This window comes from Rhinopithecus roxellana, chromosome 17 (assembly GCF_007565055.1).
Source record: "Rhinopithecus roxellana isolate Shanxi Qingling chromosome 17, ASM756505v1, whole genome shotgun sequence".
NCBI lineage: Eukaryota > Metazoa > Chordata > Mammalia > Primates > Cercopithecidae > Rhinopithecus > Rhinopithecus roxellana.
Window position 1 is genome coordinate 89,193,348 of NC_044565.1, and position 15,281 is coordinate 89,208,628.

General features: G+C 47.4%; 1 protein-coding gene across 2 annotated transcripts; it reads left to right on the top strand.

The window, feature by feature from the left end:
* Positions 1–567: 567 nt before the first annotated feature.
* On the top strand, positions 568–13,065 carry C17H2orf50 (chromosome 17 C2orf50 homolog). 2 transcript variants are annotated; one of them, XM_010379668.2, is made up of 4 exons: positions 618–1,039; positions 7,289–7,328; positions 10,314–10,536; positions 12,814–13,065. In XM_010379668.2, the coding sequence occupies exons 1-3, from the start codon at positions 786–788 to the stop codon at positions 10,503–10,505; spliced, it is 486 nt and encodes a 161-aa protein (XP_010377970.2). In that variant the 5' UTR covers positions 618–785; the 3' UTR covers positions 10,506–10,536; positions 12,814–13,065. The 2 variants fall into 2 exon arrangements, with proteins under 2 accessions (XP_030777695.1, XP_010377970.2); XM_030921835.1 differs by lacking the exon at positions 12,814–13,065 and having other exon boundaries at positions 568–1,039; positions 10,314–10,748.
* The last annotated feature ends 2,216 nt before the right edge of the window (positions 13,066–15,281 follow it).

Genomic DNA, 15,281 nt, shown 5'->3' on the forward strand with positions numbered 1-15,281 from the left:
CTGTAGAACGGCATTGGAAAGGCATGGCTGGGAGGTCTCAGACATAAAGCAGAGTGCTGTGTGAAAGCTCCGGGTTTACAGACAGAGCGGATGTTCCTAGTGCATGGCACTCATTTTCCCTCGCCCAACAGAAGCTCATGACCTCCGCCATTGTTCCCAAACAAGCAGGAAGCTTCACACTGACGCCTGATCCACAATTCCCAGAGCGCTCTCAAGGCCACCATCTCGTGCAAGCCTCGCAACATCCACGAGGGGGCAGCACAGGACTATCATCGCGCCATGGCCTGAAGGCGGCTGCCGGAAGCCAAGTGCGATAATAGTGGGGGTGGCCCCCAGGAGCCCCGGCTTCGCTCCCTCCCCCTCCCCTACCCTGTGCGGAGGACTCTGGCCTCGGGGTAGGGGGCTGCTGAACTGGGCGTGGCGTCTACTCAAGAACTCTCTGCCCCCTGGCCCTAGGGCTCAGATGACGAACACACACACACACACACACACACACACACACACACACACACACACACACACACATACGGGGCCCGTCCCTTTCCTGGGAGCTGCCCGTTCCCAGGACAACAGTCAACACAGGCGGGAGTTCAAAACAAAACTGGGCTCAAATGCTCTCCCCATCGGCCACTCTGAGCTCGAGGCCTAAAGCGACAGTGAGGAGGACCCTGCCCAGGCTGTCCCGGGGTTAGGAGGCAGAGAGTGTTCCAGGAGAAGGTTTGAGCTGAGCTCAGGCACAGGAGTCTCTCTCTCTCTCTCACACACACACACACACACTTGCACCCATGGGGAGCCACCCCAACCCTGGGCTCCAGAGAACCACATCACCTGGGTACCGATTGTCCCCCACCAGGCCGCCAACCTCTGTCTCCCCAGCTGCCCAGATTGGCCCTATGGTCAGAGGTCTTGCTGGTGGCTGTCAAGCCCCCCAGGCTCTGAAGTCGCAGCGGGTGGCCCAGGGAGCTGCCTGTGGTGGCGTGCAGCAGGACCAGCTGTGGCGGGAGCTCCTGGAGGCCGAGCGTCGGGACCAGCGGCGCTGGTGAGTCCCTGCCCTCCCTTCTCCACCCTGACCCCCGCAACCTGACCACAAGTTGGGGAAACTTTTGGAGAAAGGGAGATGGGTGGGCAGCTGATCCGGGCTGAGGGACAGAGAGCATGGCATGCCCGGGGGGAGGTGGGTCACCAGCCCAGCCCAGAGCCAGGCCGGAGCCTGAGCCTAGGAAGCCAGGAAGATGGAGGCCAGGATCAGATGCCGCTGAGTCCGATCAGCCCCACCTCCCTGGAGCAGGAGCCTGCTGGCCTAGTCTGGGTGAGAGGCGCTGGCTGTCTGACCTGACTCTGGGAAAGATGCTCCTTCACGCATTCATTCATTCAACCAAAAATCCCCATGAGCCGCTCTGAAACGAGACCAGATGCAACAAGGGACTGGACAGACCTGGCCATGGCTCCACGGAGCCTTCATACTCAGGACAGGGCAGCCAAAAAAGCAAGCAGAAAAGCAAACAAGTACAAATCTGTATGAAGTATGACCAGCGGTAAGAAGGAAACAGTTCAGGGTTAGGGGAAGAGCCGGCTGAAGGCCTCTCTGAGGAGGAGACATTTAAGCTGAGACATGAAACCGGAGAAGGAGTCAAGAGTTTGACGTATCTAAAAAACAAAACAAAGAATTCGTGTAGCTGAGGCACAGGGAGTGAGGAAAGCCACAGGATAAGGCGGAGCAGCCGGGGACCACCCCAGCCATCGTAAAAGTCTGGATGCGTTTTTTCCAAAGGAGACACCATCCAGGATTTTAAGCAAGAACATGGCATGATCTCGATTACATTTTTAAATGAGCAGCCTGATAGATTCTAGGAAGCACTCATCTTGCACCACTGAAACTTCATACCTGTGGATTAGCAACGCCCCATTCCCCCTCCTCTCAGCCTCTGGCACCCACCATTCTAGTCTTTACTCCCAGGAGTCTATTTTCAGTGCCTCATAGAAGTGGAATTGTGCAATATTTGACTTTCCATGTCTGTCTTGTTAGCTTAGCATCCCGTCCTCCGGGTTCATCCATGTTGTCGCATATTACAGAATTTCCTCCCATTCTAAGGCTGAATGTATATATATGCAGTTTCTTTATTCATTTGTCAATGGACTTTAGGTTGCTTCCACATTTGACTGTTATATGTATTGCTACAATGGACATGGGAGTGGTTTCGATTCTTTTGGATGAATTCTCAAAAATGGATCTATTAGTCCATTTTGCATTGCTGTCAAGGAACACCTGAGGCTGGGTAATTTATAAATAAGTTTATTTGGCTCACCGTTCTGCAGGCTGTACAAGCATAGTCTTGGAATCCACTTGGCTTCTGGTGAGGGTCTCAGGAAGCTTACAATAATGGCAGAAGGTGAAGGAGGAGCAGGCATGTCGCATGGTAAGAGAGGGACCCAGAGAGAGAGGGGGAGGTGTCAGGCTCTTTTTAACAACCAGCTCTCTCCTGTGAACTAATAGAGCAAGAGCTCATTCATTACCGCAAGGAAGGCATCAAGCCAGTCACGACCCAAACACCTCCCACTGGGCCCTACCTTCAACACTCGGGATCACATTTCAATATGAGATTTGGAGAGAACAAACACTCAAACCGTATCGGAGAGATTGCAGGATTATATGCTACCTCTAATTTTTTGAGGAACCTCCATTGTCTTTTCCATAGCAGTGGCACCATTTTGCATTCCTATCAGCAGTATCTCAGCATTCCAGTTTCTCCACACAATGGCCAACACTCATTAGTTGTCTTTTGGTTTTTGATAACAACCATGTAATGGGTGTGAGGTGGTATCTCATTGTGATTTTTTGTTTCGTTTTGTTTTGAGATGAAGTCTCACTCTGTCACCCAGGCTGGAGTGCAGTGGCGTGATCTCGGCTCACTCCAACCTCTGCCTCCCAGGTTCAAGCAATTCTCCTGCCTCAGCCTCCCAAGTAGCTGGAATTACAGATGCCCTCCACCACTCCTGGCTAATTTTTATATTTTTATTAGAGACAGGTTTTTACCATGTTGGCCAGGCTGGTTTTTTTTTTTTTTTTTTTTTTTTTTTTTTTTTGAGACGGAGTCTTGCTCTGTCACCCAGGCTGGAGTGCAGTGGTGCGATCACAGCTCACTGCAAGCTCCGGCCAGGCTGGTCTTGAACTCCTGACAGCAGATGATCCACACGCCTCAGCCTCCCAAAGTGTTGGGACTACAGGTATGAGCCACCGTGTTTGACCTCATTGTGATTTTGATTTGCATTTCTCTGATGATGAGTGACATTGATAATCTTTTCATATATTTATTGGCCATTTATTTATCTTCTTTGGAGAAATGTCTATTCAAGTCTTTAACGCATTTTTTGATTGGTTATTTAGTTTTGTGCTACTAAGTTGTAGAAGTTCCTTATACATTTTGGAAATTAACACCTTATCAGAAATATGATCTGTAAATGTTGTCTCCCATTCTGTGTGTTGCCTTTTCACTTTGTTGCTTGTTTCCTTTGCTCTTCAGAAGTTTTTGAGTTTGATATAACCCCATCTATCTATCTGCTTTTGTTGCCTGTCCTTTGTGTGGCATATCCATGGAATAATTGCCAAGCCCAATGTCATGAAGCTTCCTCCTATGTTTTTGAGTGGATTAGTATGTATCATGTTAGAAAGGATCCAATTTCATTCTTTTGCATGTGAAAAACTTCTGCACAGCAAAGGCAACAATTAACAGAGTGAAAAGGCAATCTACAGAATGACAGAAAATATTTACCAACTGAGTAAATGTGGGAGGAAAGGTAAGGAAGGAATAAAGGATGACAGGTCTCAGCTTGAATAATTAATAGGGAAGAGAAGATAAATGATGAAGATGCTGAGTTCTGGTGAGTTTTAAATGCCTGAACCACGTCTAGATGGAGCTGCCCAGGAGGTAGTTGAGTGTGAGAGTCAGGAGTTGCGCATTAAAAACCCATCCAGAAGGGGAGAATGAGGACTGACTGCAAATGGACACAAGGTGTTTTGTGGGTGATGAAATGTTCTGGAATCAGAAAGTGGTGATGGTTGCCCAACTCCGTGAATATATTAAAGTCATTGAATTGTGTGCTTTAAAAAGTGAATCTTATGGAATGCGAATTCTATCTCAGTTTTAGCAGGAAACGGGTGGGCATTGGCCCCAGCGATGTGAATAAGCTCTCCCCAGAAGGGCACAATGGATCAGAAGAGGCGAGGATGCAGGACAGAACTTGCAACATTTACTAGAAAGGCAGAGACGCTGCCAGGAAACACCAGAGAAGAAAGCCAGGGGCATAAGGAGATGTAAAGACCAAGGGGAAAGAGTTTTGAAAGGTCTGGAAAGCCCAAAGAGGAATGTGTAAGGCAGTGCTGCCTGACAGAAAACAATGTGAGCCAGACACATAGCTTAAATGTTCTAGTGCTGCTTTCAAAAATGAAACGAGAGGTTGGGAACAATGGCTCACACCTGTAATCCCAGCACTTTGGGAAGCTGAGGCAGGCAGATCACCTGAAATCAGGAGTTCGAGACCAGCCTCGCCAACATGGTGAAACCCCATCTCTACTAAAAATACAAAAACTAGCCAGGCATGATGACATGCACTTGTAATTCCAGCTACTCAGGAGGCTGAGGCAGGCAGAGTTGCTTGAACCCGGGAGGCGGAGGCTGCAGTCAGCGAAGATTGCGCCACTGCACTCCAGCCTGGGTGACAGAGTGAGACTCCATCTCAAGAAAACCAAAAAACAAAACGAACTTGTAGCAATAAAAATACATAAAGTTGAAATATGAGACACAACTGAAGTGGGACTTCATAAACTCAAGACAGGAGAAATGATTCAGAAAATCAAGACAGAAAACACAAATGACGAATTAAAAACGTAGAGAAACTGAACAAGAAGCTCCAACCTATCCTTAATCAAAACTCCCAAAGGAGAGAATGGGAGAGAGAAAATGTCTAAAGAGAAAGTAAGTGAGAATTTTCCAGAACCAAAGAAATGCAGGAGTCCACAGATACTAGAGTAGGTGCTCCACAGAAACAGGCGCATTAACAAGAAAGTAAGACGTGGAATTCCCCAAGAGGGGGATGCCAGCATGTTGGTGAAGAAAGGGACCAGCCTGTGATCTTGAGGCACGGCCAGGCCAGTGGGAGCAGGAGGACACGGGGCTTCCGAGGAGGTGTCTAAGAAAGGTTTTAAAGGAATGTTTATTATCTGATGCACATGATAGTGTAGAAAATAATATTGAGAGGGACTTTTCAGTTTTGTTGGAACATCTGGAATCAATGATCAGTACATAGAAGCCTAAAAAAAACTTGGGAGGAAATGTAATTTCTCTGTTAGCTCTAGAAAGAATACAAGGTTGTACAAGAACAGAATTGGGGTATATTGCACTCCTTAGTTCATCAGGGAATAACATTTACATAATCATAAGAATCAAAATGATATATATCAATTTAACCAAGATCTGTAACGATTTTGAAAGAACAAGGGGAAGGGCAGGAGTAAGAATGCTAACTCTTCATCTCCTATAAAAGAAAGTCGATAGATAAGTTTAAATGTTAAAATGTATTAAGGAACAGCAGTGGATATGGTTTGGATCTGTGTCCCCACCCAAATCACATGTTGAACTGTAATCCCCAGTGTTGGAGGTGGGGCCCGGTGGAAGGCGACTGGATCATGGGGTCGGTTTCTCATAAATGGTTTATACCATCCCCATGGTACTGTCCTCACAGTAGGGAGTTCTCACCAGATTTGGTTCTTTTAAGTGTGTGGCACTTCCCTTCTCTCTCTGTTGCTCCTGCTCTGGCCATGTGACCTGCCTGCTGCCACTTTGCCTTCCACCATGATTGTAAGTTTCCTGAGACTGACCCAGAAGCTAAGCAGATGCCAGCATCCTGCTTCCTGTACAGCCTGTGGAATTGTGAGCCAATTATACCTGCTTTTTTATTTTTATTTATTTATTTTTTTGAGATGGAGTCTCACTCCGTCACCCAGGCTGGAGTGCAGTAGCTCGATCTCTGCTTACTGCACCCTCCACCTCCCGGGCTCAAGCAATTCTCATGCCTCAGCCTCCCTAGTAGCTGGGATTACAGGAGCCCACCACCATGCCTGGCTAATTTTTGTATTCCTGGTACAGACAGGGTTTCACCATGTTGGCCAGGCTGGTCTTGAACTCCTGACCTCAGGTGATCCACCTCGGGCTCCCAAAGTGCTGGGATTACAGGAGTGAGCCACCACGCCTAGCCTACACCTTCTTTATAAATTACCCAGTCTCAGGTATTCTTTATAGCAAGGCAAGAGTGGCATAATACAGCAGTAGAATCCTATTATTTCAAAATATGGACGCAAAGGCCTAAAGAAACAGCTAAAAGGCTGGCAAAGGTTTGACTCTAAGATGTGAGGCTCAGGGGCTGTGAGGAGGGGGACAGAGAAGGCTGTTTTTATTATGTTTTGTAGAATTGTTTGACTTTTTAAAATTAGATTCAAATAAAACTGAACAACCAGTACAAGGTAATACTATCCTTACAGTCCCTCCCTTTTCCTACCCCTCCCTAGCCTTCCTCTGTCACTCACATTGGAAGGTTACAAAGGTTTGGGGATGTGAAAACTGTTTTTTCTTCAGAGAATGCTTGCCTACTGTAGCCTTCTGAAAATGCACAGAGGCAGGGTGAGATGATAGCCTTTGCTTCCTTAGGCAGTCCTACCATAGCAACGTCATAGTTGTCATTCTAGGAAAAGTCATTGGAAATTGAAATGTTTGTTCTTTTGGTGGGATACACCATCAATACCTGCTTGGCACTTGGCATTTGTTTCACTTAAAGATTATTTTGTTCTGGCTGGGCATGGTGGCTCATGCCTGTAATCCCAGCACTTTGGGAGGCCGAGGTGGGTGAACCACCTGAGGTCAGGAATTCAAGACCAGCCTGACAAATATGGTGAAACTCCATCTCCACTAACAATACAAAAATTAGCCGGGTGTGGTGGCAAGCATCTGTAGTCCCAGCTACTTGGGAGGCTGAGACAGGAGAATTGCTTGAACCCGGGAGGCAGAGGTTGCAGTGAGCTGAGATTGCACCACTGCATTTCAGCCTAGGTAACAGAGCGAGGCTCCCTCTCAAAAAAAAAAAAAAAAAAAAAAAAAAAAAAAAAAAAAAAAAAAAAAAAAAAAAATTCTTCAGTTCTTCCATGTGATACATTGTTGCATTGACTTGACACAGTGAAAGTCATTGGTAAAAATATCCTGGAAGGAACTCACACAGCCAACATGCTTTTCCTTTCCAGGGTTCAGAACTGGAGTTTCCTGAAAGACTATGACCCAATGGTAAGGAAAAATATGTTCCTGCCAAATATACTTGAGACTGAATGTTATTCATTCTTTCCATCATTCAACTGACATTTATTGAAGATCTACTCTGGACTAGATGCTGATGTGCAGAGATGAGTAAAATACACTCTTGCTTCAAGGAATTGCATTCCTTGGGTCCATTGGAAAGAAAACAGTTATATGAAGCATTTAGAAATTTGTTTCCTTCAGTGTTTCTTAGTTTTATTAAGATGAACCAATTAGAAATGACAGGCATCTGTTGCTGAAATGTCTCCCCTGACTGAGGATGTCAGCAATGTGTAGTCATATCTGTGTGGCATGCCCAAGAAGGGCAATGAGATTGGGTAAAAATACTTTGTAAACAAATTCCCTGACTCTGGTATCACCACCTGCAATCTATCCTCCACTTCGCCACCAGACTGATTTCCCTAAATGGCAGAACTGGCCGTGCAGCTCCCCTGATTAAAATGCTTCGGTAAGTCTGAAGTTTTCAGGTAGCTTACAAAGCCTCCTGTGATCTAAACCATCTATCTCCCCAGCCTCATTACCCACCCCATGCAGACCTCACAACACACTCTTTTTTTTTTTTTTTTTCTTTAAGATGGAGTCTCACTCTGCTGCCCAGGCTGGAGTGCAGTGGTGCAATGTCAGCTCACAGCAACCTGCACCTCCTGGATTCTAGCGATTCTCCTGCCTCAGCCTCCTGAGTAGCTGAGATTATAGGTGCACACCACCATGCCTGGCTAATATTTGTGTTTTTAGTAGAGAGGGGGTTTCACTATGTTAGCCAGGCTGGTCTTGAACTCCTGACCTCAATTATCCAACTGCCTTGGCCTCCCAAAGTGCTGGGATTACAGGCATGAGCCACCACACTCAGCCCCCACAACACTCTTTATCCATGCCTTTGGGCCTGCTGGTCCCCTGCTGCAATGTCCTTCCCACCTGGTCAGCCTGATGGACTCCTGTTCACTCTTCAAGACCCTACTCTAGTGCCTCCTCTTCTGGGGAATCTCCCCTTCCTGGGTAGGCTTGACCAGGTCACTCCTTCCTTTGATTCACCAGCATATCTCACCCATTATTTTGGTATTCTATGTAATGTAATACTGCAATGCCCAATTTCACCTGCTGTGAACTCCTTAAGAGAAAGGATGAGGCCAGGAATGGTAGCCCATGACTGTAATCTCAGCACTTGGGGAGGCTGAGGTGGGAGGATCACCTGGATCCATGAGTTCAAGACCAGCCTGGGCAACATAGGGAGACCCTGTCTCTACAAAAAAAACATTATTTTTTAGAAAGAGAAAAGATGAATATGAATTCATCACCGCACCCTATCACAACCCTAGCATTTGCCCCATCCCCCAGAGACCATAAAAAAGTGAACATTCAGTTCATGCTGGATGAATGAGTGAATGAAAGGTTGGATCTCACTATTAAAAGGATGGTCAGCCAGGCACGGTGGCTCATGCCTGTAATCTCAATACTTTGAGAGGCCAAGGCAGGTGGATCACCTGAGGTTGGGAGTTCAAGACCAGCCTGACCAACATGGAGAAACCCCATCTCTACTAAAAATACAAAAATTAGCCAGGTGTGGTGGTGCATGCCTGTCATTCCAGCTACTTGGGAGGCTGAGGAAGCAGAATCACTTGAACCTGGGAGGCGGAGGTTGCAGTGAGCCGAGATGGCACCATTGCCCTCCAGCCTGGGCAACAAGAGCGAAACTCCATCTCAAAAAAAAAAAAAAAAAAAAAAAAAAAAAAAAAAAAAAAAAGATGGTCAAAGGACCAACCTGGAAGATAAGCAATGTGGACAGTCACTCAAGGGGGGTGGCCATGCTTACCTGGACCCTACCAGGTTGAGGAAAGGTTTAATGCCTGCATTGTGGACCTGCGGGGCTTGTTGCTGTCCATTCTGGAGAGAAAATTCAGATCATGGGACCTGATATCCCACCCTGTGCATCTGGTCTGGGCTTCCAGCCTATAAGAGTCTCTCCCTCCTAAGGGCTATGTGATAGCAACCTGACTACTGAAATCTGCATCATGACCAAAGGGGGGAGCCACCTCAGCATGGACTCTGCCAGGTGAAAGCCAGGATCTCCTTACTTGACAGGTCATGTCACTTCTATTAGACACAGGGTAGCAGAAAGGTAACCCTCAACAGGGGCAGGAAGAGCTGAGGATGTTTTCCCACTTGTCAGATTTTTTTTTTTTCGAGACGTGGTCTTACTGTCTCCCAGACTATGGTAGCATGATCATGGCTCACTGCAGCCTCAACCTCCTAGGCTCAAGTGATCCTCCCACCTCAGCCTCCTGAGTAGCTGGGGCTACGTGCATGCGCCACCACACCCAACTAATTTTTGTATTTTGAGAGAAAGAAGCCAGACAGAAAAGCCATGATTTCACTAATGCAAAGTTCAAAACCAGGCAAAGCTAATGTGTGGCATTAGAGGTCAAGGTCAGGTTGCCTTGGGAGCAGAGACGGGTTGAGGGGCTGAAAGGAGGCAGGGGAGGGGACCATACCCCTTGATCTGGTTGGGTACATGGGCATCTTCACTTTGTGAACATTTGTCAAGCTGGCCAGTGATGGCTTGTGCACTTTTCTGTGTGAATGTTATACTCTAAGTACAAATTTACCAAAACACAAAAACAAAAATCAAAACCTCCCACCAGATGTAAAACGGCATCTTAGTCCTGGGGTAGAAAGGGGAATAAGACCTGATCCTTCCCTTGATCTCTGCAGGTCGCAGCATAAAAGTTAAGGGATCTGGGAGACACCTGGGGAAGAGGAAGTGGAGGAAGAGGAGGGACAAGCTTGGCAGAGGCTGTGACATCGGGTCACTCTTGGGGGATCCCAAGTCCAAACCAGGATTGAATCACCTGGAGATGCTTCACACAGAGAGGCACCTGCTCTCTGCTCTGTTTTCTCCCATCCTAAGGTCCTCCTTTTTCCACGCTCTGTGTAACCCGAGCTGTCCCCTCTCCTCAGGGCAACAAGAAGGAGCCTGAGAAGTTGCCAGACCATGTGCCTCTCTTTTCGGATACAGTTCCCAGTTCCACGAACCAGGTTGTGGGTAGCAGGCTGGACACGCCCCTGGGACAGACTCTCATCCGCATGGACTTCTTCTTCACAGAAGGGGCCCGGAAGAAGAAGCTGGAGGATGAGATGCAGCCCATCTAGGAGCAAGGAGGGCTGGGCTAGCCTTCCCCAGGTGGGTGTGAGTGGGGACAAGAGATCCGGCCCACGACAGCACCAGTCAGCAACCCACACAAGGCAGCTTGGGTCTGCACTGTCTCTAAGCTGCAGGACGCTCTTCCAGCGGGCTCCATGAGGTCACTCTTACATACCTTTTACACGTGAGATTCAGAGGACTCAGTAACTGGCCCCCAGCCATACAACCCCCAGCCTTTCCATCTTGAGAACCCATGAGTGCCCCATGAAAGGGACCTTGCATTGTGGTCAGGAGCACTGAATGCCTGGGTTCAAATCCAGCTCCTGGCTCTGATGAGCTGTGGGACCTTGAGCTGGCTGCTGCAACACTCTGTACCTCCGTCTCCCCTCCTGCGATTCCGTGTGTTCTCTGCTTGCAGCTACTGTGACAAGTGACCACAAACTGCATAGCTTAAAACAACACAAATGTATCATCTTACAGCTCTGAAGATCACAACCCTGACATGGGTGTCATTGGGCCAAAATCGACATGTTGCAGAGCTGTGCTCTTTTAGGAGGATCTGGGGAAGAATCTATTTCCACATTTTTTCCAGTTTCTCAAGGCAGCCTGCATTTCTTAGCTTGCAGCTCCTTACTACATCTTCAAAGCCAGCATCCTAGCATCTTCAAATCAATCTCTATCACTCGCTCTCTCCTGCCTCACTCCTTCATCTTTTCTCTCTCTCTCTCTCTCTCTTTTTTTTTTTTTTCCAGACGGAGCCTCCCATTATCACCTGGGCTGGAGTGCAATGGTGTGATCTTGGCTCACTGCAACCTCCGCCTCCTAGGTCCAAGCAATTCTCCTGCCTCTACCTCCTGAGTAGCTGGGGTTACAGGCATGTGCCATCACGCCCGGCTAATTTTTTGTATTTTTAGTAGAGACGGGGTTTCTCCATGTCGGTCAGGCTGGTCTTGAACTCCCAACCTCAGGTGATCCGCCTGCCTCGGCATCTCAAAGTGCTGGGATTACAGGTGTGAGCCACCGCACCTAGCCATATCTGGCTAACTTTTGAAATTTTATGTAGAGATAGGGTCTCACTAGGTTGCCCAGGCTGGTCTTGAACTTTTGGGCTCAAATGATCCTCCCACCTTGGCCTTCCAAAGCACTGGGATTACAGGCATCTGGCTTCACTCCTCCATCTTTTAAGGACCCTTGTGATTATGTCACAACCTTCATATTTAAGCAAAAAATGCAGAAAAGGCTTAGTTCCTCTTTGTTGGTTAAAACACAAATGGATTCTTTCTTCAAACATCCGCATTCTCCTCTTCTTCCTGGGCTCTGCTAGGCTGTGTTTTCCCTTGGTTTGGGTGGAGCATGTGACAGAGCCATGGCCAGTGGAATGGGAGCAAAAACCCTAGGTCTCCCTTCCAGGTCTGGTCCATGAGCCACTCCAGGTATTGGCTTGTTCTCCTTTCTCCATCAGCTGAAGAAGGGAGAGGACTTGAAAGATGCAGGGAAGAGACGGGCACAAGATGGAGGGAGCATGTCAGGCCCAAGCCTGGAGCCCTGAGTGAGCTTGTGGAGCAGAATCTCCCTACACCCACACTGACACACAAACAAAATAAACAAAAACTGACCAAAACAAAAACAATAGCCCACACTTCTAGGGTAAAGCATTTTAAATGTATTTTCTTAACAACCTAAGGGAATCAACAGGCAGAGATTTCATATTCATTTAATACAGGCAAAACCTGAGATTAAAAAAAAAAAAAAAAAAAAAAAAAAACCTGAGATTCAGAGAGGTGAAATAAAATCCCAAACATACGTTAATGCCAGGCCTCAAGCTTGAAGCCCAGTGTCCTCTGCAGGACCCCAGCCGTGGCCTCCAGAAAAGAGAGAAAAATGGGGCAGGGGCTGAAATGACTGCTCTGTCTTTGATGCTTGCTTGGGTCTTATTTGGCAGTAGCTAAATGTCACTGTTATTTGCATGTATTAACTCATTTAATCCTCTCAGCAACCCTATGAGATAGATACTCCTATAAATGAGGCAACTAAAGCATAGGGAAGCTAAGTCGTTTGCCCAAGGTCACACAGCTGGCAAGTGGTGAAGCTGGAGTTCAGACTTGGCAGTTGAGTCTGGCTCCAAGGACTATATATTTAAGCACTATGCTATATGGGTCCCCTTTAATCCTCAATAAATTGATTCCCCAAAATTTAGCAAATTACAGGATTTTTCTGCTTAAAGAAAGTCGCTTGATCCTTAAGAAAGGGAAAACTGATTTTTTCCAATCTCTGGGATCCCTACTACCACCAAGAATAGATCATTGGTGTTTCCAGGAGTTACACAGGACAGGACACGTTATTTCCATGCAACAGCCCCTACGCCTCATGCCACACCCTAGCCCTGCGCGACTGTGTGATGGAGCAGACCAGGCCCAATGTGACTTGGCCAGGAAGAGGCCCAACCCTTCCTATTTGGATCTGGAGGCCACCGCCTTCTTTCTCAGTGTCTGACATGAAAGCTGGGCTCCCTCTCCACTCTGAGATCATCAGCTGGGCAAAGGTCAGTGGCCAGGACAGCCAGAGGTCTTGGTCACATCCTGGCAGCATCCCATGAAGGTCAAGTGCTTGCCCTCGGACTGGGCGGTTACAAAGATGCTGGAGGCTCCTTAAAGACCCAAACTATGTTTTTGCCCTGAGTCTGCCTTATATTATTCTCACACTCAAAATCAAGATTTCCATTTGAGGGAGAGAGAGGCACTAGAAAAGTCAAGGTTAAGGATGGCTGCAGGTGGTCAGGCCTGTGCAGAGGGGATGGAATCGTTGAGTGCCCAGGAGGGCAGTGAGGAGGGCCACGGACCTGTGCCGGTTCTGCCACTCCTGGAAGCACAGCCACTTACAGACAATGTAACCTATAAGCACAGACTCTGGGCTTGGCACATTACCAACATTGTGTCTTTTGCATGTATTATAATTGTCACCATTTGAGAGGTTTGGAAACTAAGCCAAAGACTTCATTCAATCTGGTCAGGGTCTCACAACTAGTGAAGGGCCAGGATCTATCTCATGTGTGATTTCTCCATGCTGCCTTCCCCGCTCCAGGCCTCAGTCTCCACAGTTATAAAATGAGGGGAGGAGGGAAGAAGACAGATTTAAGGGCATCTCCAGCTCCAGGATTCTCTTCTTTGAGCATTCAGGGAGTACTGAAGAAAAAAGGGGTTTGAGTTCTTTCACAGAGTGCATTAGTCAGCTATGATAATGCTGTATAACAAAACATCCCCTTTGTTGCTCACAGGTCTGCATGTAGCTGGAGCTCAGGTGATTTTGGCTGGACTTGGCTAGACTTTCCTCCATACTTCAGGTTAGGTTCAAGTATTTTGTGCATGTCTCTCATTCTCTTGGACTGAAAGCCTCCTGGGGCATATTTTTCTCATGGCACATCACCAGGACTCAAGGGCTCAACAGAACCGTGCAGGCATGCCAAAGGCTTCTGCATGCAGAAATACTTTCTGTACTCTGCAATGACCTGTCATCACGCCAAAACCCTCCTCACAACCAGGCCCACCCACCCTCTGCTCCTTGCCACATCTGCCTTCTTTTCAAGAAGATGCCTGCTTCTAACCTTCCCCGTTTCACCCACTGGGAGCCCAGGAAACCAGGACAGAGGGGCATCTGCAGTGAAATCCCAACGCCAGCCTTTCAGCTCGTTTGGGCCAGAACAAGGGAGGGTGGATGGGCTAGGAGGTCATGAAGAAGTGGGCACCAAGCCTGCAGTGTCAGTGCCAGCAAAAGGAAAAGGGGGCGTTACCAATAAAGAGATGGGCACTTGGAGACCAAGGACCAGGAGACAGCTGGGCTTCAGGAAAAGGACTGGAATCAAGAGCTGAGAGCCGTAATGAGCCTGGAGGGACACTTTCTTCACTTTTTTTTTTTCTTTTTTGAGATGGAGTTTCACTCTTGTTGCTCAGGCTGGAGGGCAATGGTGCCATCTCGGCTCACTGCACCCTCTGCCTCCCAGGTTCAAGCAATTCTCCCACCTCAGCCTCCTGAGTAGCTGGGATTACAAGCATGTACCACCACACCCAGCTAATTTTTGTATTTTTAGTAGAGACAGGGTTTCTCCATGTTGGTCAGGCTGTTCTCGAACTCCTGACCTCAGGTGATCCACCTGCCTTAGCCTCCCAAAGTCCTGGGATTACAGGCATGAGCTACCGCACCAGGTCTTGAAAACTATTTTCTATTGAAGAATGCAGAATAAATGATAATAGAAAAATCACCATTTAATGACTCACAGCAATAACTGATTTAGGCAAGAGTCAATAAAAGACACTAAAATGACTGAAAGATTCTTAGGGAATGGTAAATGCTGAAATCTAGAAGATAATGCCTTAACCAAACTATTAAGCCAAACAATAACAGGACAGCTGACACTGTGCTCCCCTGGTGTGGTTCACTGAAGACAACGCTACCTACTTCACTTAGGAAGCACTCCTGCCAAAAAAAAAAAAAAAAAAAAAAAAAAGTAACTAGAGTGTAATCAGGAAGAAACTCTCAGCAAACCCAAATTGAGAAACATTCTGTCAAAGAGTTGGCCTCGATTCTTCAAAAATGTCAATGTCTGCCCAGGTGCTGTGACTCACACCCATAATGCCAGCACTTTAGGAGGCTGAGGTAGGCATATCCCTTGAGCTCAGGAGTTTGAGACCAGCCTGTACAACATGCTGAAACTGCATTGAGAGGTGACATTGTGCTAGCAGCCCTCACTCTCGGCACCTCCTCGGCCTGGGCATCCACTCTGGCAGCGC